Raw genomic sequence first — 12,136 nt, 5'->3', positions numbered from 1 at the left:
ATTATCCCAAATATAATTATGTTGAGAAAAGGAGATACTCTTCCATTTCACCTGATTAGGGCTTCAGCATTGGACTTTGGAAATTGTTAGGCTTGGGTATAACTTTCTGTGTGACCTTGGACATGTTACATAACTTTTCTGATTTTCAGTGTGCTAATTTGTTACCTGAGTTTAAGTCATAATATGTACATCATCAGGTGGTTTGTGTAAAATTTTGTATGATGCTATGATGTATATAAAACACTTGATAAAACATTCATTAATTGGCAAATGTTACTATTTTAAATAGTATCAAGGTTTCATTGCTCTGTTGCTCTACAGTTACTTTAACTGTTTTGTGGCCTTATTTTCTTGGTTAAGACGTTATTCTGAAAAAGTGATACATAGAACAATGGAAATTCTTTTTAACAATTGGCTTTTTCAAAGTTTATATTAATAGGATTATGTTGTAAAGTTTTTAAAATTCAGATACATTATATAGGATAATATTATTCATTAAAATTTTCCTTTACATCTACTAATAACTAATAATAATTTTAATTTATTTGGAAAGCAGAGTGACAGAAATAGAGAGAGGATCTTCTACCCACTGGTTCACTACTCAAATGGCTGCAACTGGCTGGAGTTAATCAAGACTGAAGCCAGAAGCCTAGAACTCCATCTGAGTTTCCCACATGGGTGACAGCCATCTTCCACTGCTTTCCCAGGTGCATTGTCAGGGAGCTGGATCAGAAGTGGAATAGCTAGTATTTGAACCTGTGCTCCAATAAGAGATGCTGGCATCACAGGCAGCACCTTAATTCTCTGTGCCATAACCAGCCCCAGAATCATGTATTTTTAAAAGCCTCAAATAAGATATTTTGAAATTACCTAGTACAGAGCTTTACTCAAAAAACCTAAAGATAAATATTTCAAATGGGATCTTTTTAAATAAATATAATAATAAAATTGAAAATTTAGCGATTCATTTTAGAAAGTAGCTCTTCATAATAATCATATAATATATATCCTAACAAATTTTAATCTTAGTGATAGATAATTATAACACTGTGTTTGCCCAGTGCCAAAGCTGTATTAAATTCTATAAAAATAGACTGCAGAGAATTTGTTTGACATCTTTTGGTGGTTTTAATGGAAAGCATCAGTAATATTTTCTAAGATGATTTTAATGAAATAATTTGCCTGAATTTTAAACAGTGTTGAATATCTGCTCTCCCCAGAAATCAAGCCAAATCTGGAATTTCTCCTTTAAGTTGGCTCATATTTTTATAATGAAATCTTACTATCATCAAAAGACAAACTGTTCAACATGTTCTGGATTTTTAAACCTTTTTGATGCTTGCCTTTCTCTTATTTTTTAAAAGTATTGTTTTCTTTTTTCTTATATCTTGTTTCCATCCCATTGACCATTGCACAGCTCATTTGCTAGACCATATCTGTATACTTACTACAAGGACCAAAATTGGCCTCTTGCCAAATCCTTTCTAGATTAAACCATATTAAGGCTTTTAAGATACTCCAAAGGGGAATTCCTAAATTGTTGGTAAAATGCAGTTGAGAGAGATATAAATTGTTACTAATTGCATTGAAATGTTCCATTGAATTAATTAAAATAATTAACAGCAGTATTTAATTTTTATTGCTTCTTGGCATTTTGTGTGTGTAAGTATGATTAGTGTCAATGCAATTCTAATAGGCTTATTTATCTGGTATTTTGTAAAAGTTATTTCTCTTGTGAATGCACACAAAATTAAGACCATTAGTGAAGATAAATATGAAAGACAATGAGCAGAGGCTCGGAGAAAAGTTGGCTTTTTCTCCTTACTTTGATAATAAACTAAACAATTCTGATTATAATATGACCAAGTAATAAAGGGTTTTAAACTCCAGGACCTTTATAAAGGTCAGTTCACTGGAGCACAAAGACATAACAGTAACTTTCTTGAGTTTCTTTTTTCTTTTTTATTAAGGCAGTGAACTTAATTGCTTTAACAGCCATGCATGATATTTTTAAAAATTCAATGATATTTTGATCAGGGATGAGGTTACATTTATGTTTTATAGTTGGCTCAAAAAGGTTTATAACATTTTATTTTAGCTTCTCTTCTCAAGAAAAAGAAACCTTGAAAGATGAATTGTTTAGGAACTGCAGCCCAGCCAACAAAATGCATACCTTTCTCCACTTAGTGACTGTATAAGCCAAAGATTATGGTGGATTTTAACAATGAGCTTTCTATGATTTATAGGGATTCACACTATGGTCAACTGAAAACAATTCCGTGGCCTTTGAGTGCCAATAGAATATAGTCTCTGGTGTCATTCTGAAACCCTAGGTGCTATTGATCATTCAGGAGATGGTGTTTACCAACTCCCAATATTTTTTTTCAGATTTCTTTAACTCGGTGATTCAATAAGTGGTTCATGAATCGCCCAGAAGCCGTCCTGATTAAATAATAAAGAACCCATTTCCGTTAAAATGGACGTGTTATGCCAGCTTCTGATGTTTTCCGACGACGGCTTTGCAGGTAGTGTTCTTCCTATCTGCCTGCGGGACTTACTTATTTATTTAGAAAAATAGAGAAAAATGAACCTGGTATTATAGCTCATACTCTTCGATGACTATGGGCTAATTTACCAGGCAGTGAAAGGCAGCCAGAACTAATTTAGCCCAGTTTTCATTACATTCTCCACTACTTAAAGATAGTATGGAGTATTTTCATATAGTTTTCAACAATTATAGGAGATCTATGAATCAACTTTTGCATTACTTAAATTAAAGTCTGTTAAATTGAACTGTCAAAGGCCCATAGCAAAATTTCCTGCAGTTCCAAATTAAATCCAAAGTACCTAGCCATTTTTATAGAAAGGGTAGGAGCTGAACACATTAAGAGAGTCAGTGTTATGGTTGAATGTGAAGAAGATGAGAGTAGAGCGGCAAAAGAAGGGATATAAGATAGACAAGATGACCAAGGCACTCATATTTTCTCTATAGTAATTACTTTGAAGGTCAACATTAATCTATTAGATGGAAAACAATCTTTATAGATGGGAGACCTTTTAAAAATGTGGATTCCAAGAAACAGCTTGGCAAAACAGGTCTCTGCACCTTCCGTTTGTCTCACATGTTTTGGGAACCTTGCTCTAACCATTGTTTTTGTTAAGTCATAATTACATATGACAGATATAAAGTGCAAACTACTATCCATACAATATTTGTATCTTGGAAGCCTCAATTTCATTTGTTTTCAAGTTCTCCAGTTATACTGAGAGAAAAAGATGTGACTTAGGATAATACATTTAGGCTTACATTTATCTAAATGGATTATTGTATTGTTATACTTTAAACTTAGGTAAAACATTGTAAGTTTTATGGTAACGTAGCTTGTGAGAATGTAATAGGTAAGACTCTTGACTAGCCATATAGATGGTATCTGCCTGATTCATTGTTCTTTAGTTTATGTGTGTCCGCATAACTTTATGGGAAAAAAAAAAAACTAGGACATGTGATTGTTAGCTTGCTGTTGTTGTTGTTAAGATATATACAGAGTCATATAGGAAATTTAGTTTTCAGACTGGCCCATTATGCTGTAGACTTAAGATTTATACTATATAGTATAATTGTTTTAGTGAAAGGAAACCTAAAATGACTACTAGGAGTATTCCTCACGCAATTCTGCTAGCTAAACCTGGAGTACACTATGTAAATAAGACCACTCTAAAGTAGAAATAGAATATACAAAATATGACTTTCTCATTATGCTGCAAAGATTTCTGGAAATGTAAATACCATTTTATGTACTATGAATTTCATAATCAAGGAAGAAGCATATACTTAAACTAATACATATTTTTTTCTGTCTTAGAAGCACAAATTAGTTTGTGTATTCAATAATTATATTGCTGTAGAATTAACTGGGCTTGGGTTTTTAGTTGTGAAATATATGCTGCTAGGAAAATAATCACATTTTTACTTTTTGTATATACAGTTTTACTCAGGAAAAGTCTATCTTTACCTAACAATAGTAACTTTTAATAGTATCCCATAAATGGTGACTAACAGTATTTTACTATTTAGTTTATTAATGTGTGAAGTTTATTTTTTCTGGGCGGAAAAATTTGTATATGACACCAAGGCATAAAACAATTATGTTTAAAAGTGATAATCGATGACAAAATTCAAGAAGATTAATATAATATCACTTCTATTATTATTTTGACAATAGCAAAAATAATACTAGGTTTAATATCATAAGAATTATATGGCTATATGCCAATTAGCTAGAACCATAGATTAAATAAAAATTCCCTATAATTTCTATTTTGTTAAAAATAAGACAATTACAAAGTATAAAACAATAGCACACATTTAATATTTTATGGCAAGAAAACATTTACACATTTGCACCAGGAAACATGTACAAAAACATTTAAATCAGTATAATTTGCAATTGCCAGAAATTAGAAATAATGCAAATGTTTATCAATGGAAGAATGCATAAGTAATTGTGGTATAATTTAAGTAGAATATTAAAGGACAATAAAAGTTAGCAGGCTACAGTTATGTACATGACCATAGACAGATCTCACATTTATAATACTAGAGCTAAAAAAAGTCACAAAAGAAAGCCTACATCAGGATTCCTTTTATAAAAAGTCTAAAACCAGGCAGTTGAATAATTGGGGCATAAAATTATAAGGAAAAAAAGGGAATTATTATTATAAAGCACCAGAGTAGTAGTGATCTCTGGGAAGGAAAATGAAAACTGTAATTGGAGTTAAGCACTTGGGAATTTTCTTAGCAATAAGATAATAATAATAATAATAATGAAAATACTTCCAGGGTTAAGTCTGCACCTCTCTGATCATGTCCTCTATCTTTTGTACCTATATCTGAGATGTTTCATTATGGTAATTGGTGACTAAAAGACATGAAAATATCCAGGGTTATTATTTTCTAAGGGTTAATTAATTAATAATAATTAAAATCTACAGATAAATCTACAGATAAATTTTTGTTATATTATACAAAGAGCATTTTTGTTTTTTAACCTTCAGATAAGAATTGCAAGAACTTAACTAGAAGGCCTTGTTAATTTGCATAAATATAGCCAAACTCATTTCAAAAGGCCTTTGTTGGTTTGTTGATGTGATATTCCTAAATACAGGTTCCTTGTAATAGATCCAGATGGCTGTCTTCTATATTTTATTTCACATGATGTTTTATTCTTCTGCAGAAATATACTGGAAAAGGAAAACAAGAATTGTGGAGCTATTTAATTAGACCATATTAGCACAAAGCAGTGGGTGAATCTAAAGAACTTAAATAAAAATATACTGATGTAATGAACTTTTTCAGAAGGGTTTGGGCAACAGGTGCCCTCAAATGCATGGTATTCTGGTTGTCTGAAGGGCTTTGCAGTGGTCCCCAGATTCCATATATATATATATATATATATATGCATACATACATATATATAGTTTGTTTATTCATTTATCTGAATGAGTTTTAGAGAAAGAGAGGCAGAGAGAAAGATCTTCCATCTGCTGGCTCACTCTCCAAATGGCCACACCAGCCAGGGTTGGGCCAAGCCAAAGCCAGGAGCCAGAGCGTCATTTAGGTCTTCCATGTGGGTGCGAGGACCCAAGTACTCAGGCTATCTTCAGCTATTCCTAGGTGCATTAGCAGGGAACTGGATGGGAAGTGGAGCAACCAGGACTAGAACCATTGCCCATATGTGTTGCTGGCATCACTGGCTTAATGTGCTACTCTACAATGCCAGGCCCTGGATTCAGTATGTTTTAAAGAATATGAACCATGATTAGAAGACCATTAATATCTTGAAATAAGAATATAATTATTCTTGCTTCCTCCTTAGTTAAGCCAATTTTCAATTTAACATAATTTTCTCCTTATTATGTCTATTCTTTTTTTAAAAAAGATTTATTTTTTTTTTATTGGAAAGGCAGAGTTACAGAGACAGAGAGAAAGACACACACACACACACACACACACACACACACAGAGAGAGAGAGAGACATCTCTGTCCACTCATTCACTCCCCAAATGGCTACAACGGCTGAAGCTGGGCCCATAGAAGCCAGGAGCCAGAAGCTCCCATGTAGGTGCAGGGGCCCAAGCAGTTGGGCCATCTTCTGCTGCTTCCCCAAGCACATTAGCAGGGAGCTGGATCAGAAGTGGAACAGTTGGGACTAGAACTGGTGCCCATATGGGATGCTGGCATCACAACTGGTGGCTTTACCCACAATGCCACAACACTGGTCCCAATTATATCTATTCTAAATTCTCTGGGGTCTACATAATTCTTCCTTTAAGTGTTTAGGTTAATTTTCTGTATTCCTAGAACTAATTTGATATTATATTTTTTTTTTTTTTTTTTTTTTTTTTTTTTTTTTTTTTTGGACAGGCAGTTAGATAGTGAAAGAGAAAGAGACAGAGAGAAAGGTCTTCCTTCCGTTCACTCCCCAAATGGCCGCTACGGCCAGCACACTGCGCCAATCCGAAGCCAGGAGCCAGGTGCCTCCTCCTGGTCTCCCATGAGGGTGCAGGGCTCAAACACTTGGGCCATCCTCCACTGCCCTCCCGGGCCACAGCAGAGAGCTGGACTGGAAGGGGAGCAACCAGGACAGAACCGGTGCCCCAACCAGGACTAGAACCTGGAGTACCGGCGCTGCAGGCGGAGGATTAGCCTAGTGAGCCACGGCGCCAACCAATTTTTTTTTAAATATATATTATCATTTTAAAAAGATTCTGAGTTGACAAACTACTTAGGTAAATATATCCTTTAGTTTTTTGGTAATGCTGTTGTTAAATATTTTTTGCCAATAGGATACTGTACTTAAGTACTTAAGTATACAATTTTATATTTTATGTTGATTTGTAGTGGTATTTAACTTTTTTTGTTTTTATTGCATACTTAATTCCTTCCATAAGGATATTTTAACTTTATTATAGATAGAGGAGAAACTGGTATTTTAGAAGGAAAATTGAGAAATTAAACTACTAATTCAGTCATCTCACAAATGATCTATATTATCAAAATAGTTCTTTTTCCTTTATACTATTCAAATATAATCTCTTTGTTGTTAACCTTAATATATAATTTCTGATTTACTAGAATTATATTTGCCCAAAGATTACATATAATCACATAAAAAGTCTTTACTATTTACTTATTTTTAAAGATTCAATTATTTCTTTTTTTTAAGATTTATTTTATTTATTTGAAAGTCAGAGTTACACAGAGAGAGGAGGAGAGGCAGAGAGAGGGAGGTCTTCCATCTGCCAGTTCACTCCCCAAATGGCCACAACGGCTAGAGCGGCAGCAATCTGAAGCCAGGAGCCAGGAGTTTCTTCTGGTCTCCCATGTGGGTGCAGGGGCCTAAGGACTTGGGCCATCTTCTGCTGCTTTTACAGGCCATAGCAGAGAGCTGGATTGGAAGAAGAGCATCCGGGACTTGAACTGGTGCCCATATGGGATGATGGCACTGCAGGCGGCAGCTTTACCCACTAGGCCACAGCCACTGGCCCCATTATTTATTTCTTTAAAAGGCAGATACAAAGAAAAGAGAAGAGACGGGAGGGAGGAAAGGGAGGGAGAGAGAAAGAGAGAGAGAGACTTGTTTACTCCCTAAATGGCTGTAACATCCATGTCAAGACCAGGCAGAAACCAGGAGCTAGGAACTCCATCTGGGTCTCCTTTAGTTGGGCCATCTGCTGTCTTCCCAGGCACATTAGCAGGAAGCTGGATTTGAAGTGGAGCAGCCAGACCACAAACTGTCATTTCATATGGGATGCCAGGTTGCAAGCAGCAGCTTAACCTGCTGTGCCACAATGCCAGCCCCAGGCCTCACTATTTAAAAATTTCATCTAGAAACAGATTTTCTTGCTGATTATCATGTCAATTTCTAAAAGTAAAATAAAAAGAAATTTAGAAATTCTGTTACAAAAACTGGATAGCTTTCTGAAGTGACAACTGTAATAGCCATTAATTACATTTTTCTGTAAGTACCATGTTTATATTTCATCTAAATATATTTTATTGATTAAAAAATTAAGAAGAATGTAAATGAAAAGAAAAAGGATACCAAAGAGTCTTCTATCCCTTTGGTCTTTGAATCTATATCACCTTAGCAATAGAATGGTTCAATTTTTAAAAGGTATTGATTATTGGATATGCAAATATACATTTTTCTATGATACCTTAGCTTTTCCATTTTAAGAATATGAGAAACTTTTAAGTGAGTATAAAGCCTACTCTTACACATCGTTCTTTCTTACCTACCTATAAATGAAAAGCTGTACTTTCCTAAATAACAGTTGAAGAACTTCTACTTGTGAAATTATTTTCCTTTGGCAAAGTGGATGGAAAACATTTGGAAAAAAAAAAACGCAAGTGCTGGCACAATGAACAGGAATGTTGGAAAAAATTTTTAAATGTTGGCATAGGAATTCTTTAAAAATTCTAACTTACTCACATGTGAAATGAAAGTAAAAAAGCATATGTCCTATTTTATGCACACTGACTAAATAAAAATGAACAATTATATTTAGCAAAGTTTAAAACTCTTTAAACTAAGGTATTCTGTCTGGCTTTTGGCGATCTTCATGTTATTTGTTCCAGTGAATTAAAATATTATGTTTGAGTGCAGGCGTACTTTGAAAAGCAGAAATTATAGAGAGGAGAACATTCTCTTTTCCAATTCTGATGACCCTAGATGAAATATGAAATTTTTAAGAGACTAAACACTTCTAATATACTTGAGAGGAGGATTTTGGATCTTGGCCTCATCTGTCTTTCAGCCTATTTTTTAGTGAAATACTTCAAGAACCTATGGACATGTCTTACCACAGCATCTATTGTTCTGCCCAAGGTGGAAGCATATAAATTAGGTCTTTAAGAATTACAACCACAATTTTTTAAAAAACTTTCCACATTTCATGTTTTTAATTTTACTACCAGATGTGGTTATATTTTCAATGGAAAAAAAAGACGTTTAGAGCAATATGAAGTTCTGTTTTCCTTCAGAAATTAATTTAAATCAATCTTTTAAAGGCCAACATGACATTTTCACATTATTATCTGAGATGCTTTTATTGTGTTTTTGGTGTTAAAAATCTGGAGCTCTTATTCAGGTTTCAATAAAGCTATTCTATTTCCCATGTGATTATTTCCTGGTAGAATGTATTGTTTTCATGCATCAAGTTATTAAAATAAAGAGCTCAACACATGGTTTCATAATTGTGACTGAAACAGTCCATAGAGTACCTAATTTCCTTTGATCCTTTATGTTGAACAGTTCAGGCCGTGGTACTTGCCTTGATAATGAGCCTCCCAAGCGTGACTTTCTTTATCCAGCTGTGGCTCCAGGTCAGGTGTATGATGCTGATGAGCAATGTCGTTTCCAGTATGGAGCAACATCCCGCCAATGTAAATATGGGGTAAGAAGTCTTCATCCTTTTGTTTAGCCATTTTTATATGTTCTTTCATGACACAAATGTTAAGATGGAATTATTATGAAAGTAATTTATATCCAGTAACATTATTAATTTAAATATGGCTTTTTAAATATGTATTTCTGATGTCATTTGTATAATACCTATTTGTAAATGCTTGAGTAGTTCTAAAATAAACAAATTTCAAATTTCTTATGAAAAGATGCAGTAGGATTTTAATAACTTCTAAGGTATTTATTCTTTAAGTTTTGAGTTTATGATGCCACATTATTTTGTCTTGTGAAGTGTTGTGGATTTAAAAGCCCTCCCCAAATCCTCTTTTCTGGTAGTCTTAGCTTTGAGCTAAAGGGCATTTTTAAGTTGGCTAGGTGCCTTTACTTTAATTCATACTAGCTAGAACTGAGTCATTTCAAGTTGCTTCATCCACTGCCCACATTCCAACATGATAACCAAGCAGGAACAAGATGACATTAGCTCAAGTAGTGAAACAAGGAAAATTGCTCTGGAAAAAAAAAAAAAACAAACCACAACAACAACAACAAAAAGGTAGGCATCATAATTTACTCTTTATATCTGCCTTAAAAAATTAAAGGGCCAATACCAGAAAATGTATAAAATTTCATAGAGAAATATTTCAGGTCTGGTATAGGACATGTTCATAGTAGAAACATAGAATAAGCATGTCAAATCAAAAAATGGATTTTAAAATGTCAAATTGTTTGCCAAAAAACATGCAAAAATAACTTTAAATTAAGGCCTGGTTCCTATTTTCGTGTAAATAATTTTTTAAATCCTTTTTAAAAGTAATGTCAATAAAAATAATTTTTGGTAGAGTTGAGTGCTGTGGCATAGTAGTTTAAGCCTCCACCTGCCCTGCTGGCATCCCATATGGGCTCCGGTTCCAGTTCTGGCTGCTCTACTTCTGATCCAGCTCCTTGCCAACGGTCAGGGAAAGCAGTGAAAATAGCCCAAGTGCTTGAGTCCCTGCACCCTCATGGGAGACTCAGAAGAAGCTCCTGGCTTTGGATCGGCCCAGCTCCAACCATTACAGCCATCTGGAGAGTGAACCAGCGGATGGAACACCTCTCTCTCTCTGTCTCTCCTTCTTTGTATCTGTCACTCTGCCTCTCAAATGAATCAAATAAATTTTTTTAAAGAAATAAATTTTCTTTAAAAAGGATTTATTAATTTGAGAGACAGAGTTACAGAGAGGGAGAGGCAGAGGCAGAGAGAGAGAAGTCTTCCATCCGCTGGCTTACTTCCCAAATGGTTCCAAAGACCAGGGCTGAGCCAGACCAAAGCCAGGATCCAGAAGTTTCATCACAGTCTCCCATGTGACTGCAGGGTCCCAAGCACTTGGGCCATATTCTGATGCTTTCCTATGCACTTTAGAAGGGAGCTACATCAGAAGTAGAGCAGCCAGGACTCAAACTAGCGCCCATATGGGATGCCAGAGTTGCAGGCAGTAGCTTATCCCACTGCACCACAGTGCTGGCCCCAAGAATTAAGTTTTAAAGTAGTTCAGACTAAGCAATACATCACTGTCCTATACTAATTATTCTTCTTGGGTCTAGTACAAAATAAGTGATTTTTAAAGGACTTCTTGGTTGAACTTTCAATACAACTTTGGTGTTTGATTATTGTAAGGGTCTTCTGTTTTTCTGTATGGTTCCAGTTTCCTTTATCCTTAGATTGTTCTACCCTTCGTGTGTAAATAAGTCAGACTTTAATCACAGCCTTTGTATATACTTATTGGTTAGTAAATTAGAATTCATGATCAAATGACATTAGGGATTTTTTTAGATTATTTTTATCTATGTGTCGCTCATTTCTTTCTTCACAAGTAAAATAGTTAATCTACATTTTAATTTTCTATTGAAAATTGGATTTAAATTCCACCTATATGTTTTCATATTAGATAATTTAGATGATCAGTTCTGATCTCTGAACAGATTTTTTAATCTTTCATGAATAAATTAATTTAAAAATGGGGTCAGGCACTTGGCATTTAAGTAAAGTTACCACTTAGGAGGTACACTTAGAGGTATCTGAGTGACTGGGTTCAAGTCCTGGTTCTGTTCTTATTTCCTGTTTCCTGCTAATGTGCACTGTGAGAGACAGCAGGCAATGGAATCAAGTGGTTGGGTTCCTCCTACCCAGGCAGGAGACTTGCACTGAGTTCCAGGCTCCTGGCTTTGGCCTGTACCAGCTCCAGCTATTGTGAACATTTGGGAAATGAACCAGAAGATAGAAGACAGGAGCTCTTCCTCTCTGTTTCTTTGTCTCTCTATCTCTCTGTCACTCTTTCTGCCTCTGAAATAAATAAATAAATAAATAAATACATAAGTAAATAAATAAATACATACATACCTTTTAAAAATTGACTTGATTGTCCTCACTGTGTCTATCTCATTCATTTCAGATTGTTTGATTCAAAATGAAATAAGTAATAATTATGAAATTATGTATTTTCAGTTTATGTTCCTCACATTCTGCTTTTAGATTCTTCATGGGTCCTGTTTTTAATAACTTCTTTGATAGTCATAATAGAAAATTGGAAGATGTTGGGAAAGACAGTAGCATCTTACAAACCTATACAATTTCATATATTTTATCATGAATCCTTTTCACTCTGGTTTGATGCAAAATGGTGGTTTCCCT

At 34.4% G+C, this 12,136-nt stretch overlaps 1 protein-coding gene across 1 annotated transcript in view; it reads left to right on the top strand.

The window, feature by feature from the left end:
* The window catches only part of ADAMTS6 (ADAM metallopeptidase with thrombospondin type 1 motif 6), a 313,716-nt gene that overhangs the window by 161,932 nt on the left and 139,648 nt on the right, over positions 1 to 12,136 (top strand). Inside the window, exon 10 of the mRNA XM_070056759.1 lies at positions 9,319 to 9,460. Within this exon, the coding sequence (XP_069912860.1) occupies positions 9,319 to 9,460 (142 nt within the window). The remainder of the gene's footprint in view (positions 1 to 9,318; positions 9,461 to 12,136) is intronic.

The sequence above is a fragment of the Oryctolagus cuniculus genome, chromosome 14 (genome assembly GCF_964237555.1).
Source record: "Oryctolagus cuniculus chromosome 14, mOryCun1.1, whole genome shotgun sequence".
Taxonomy (NCBI): Eukaryota; Metazoa; Chordata; class Mammalia; order Lagomorpha; family Leporidae; genus Oryctolagus; species Oryctolagus cuniculus.
The sequence above is the reverse complement of the archived record's forward strand: the minus strand, read 5'-3'. Positions and strand labels throughout refer to the sequence as shown.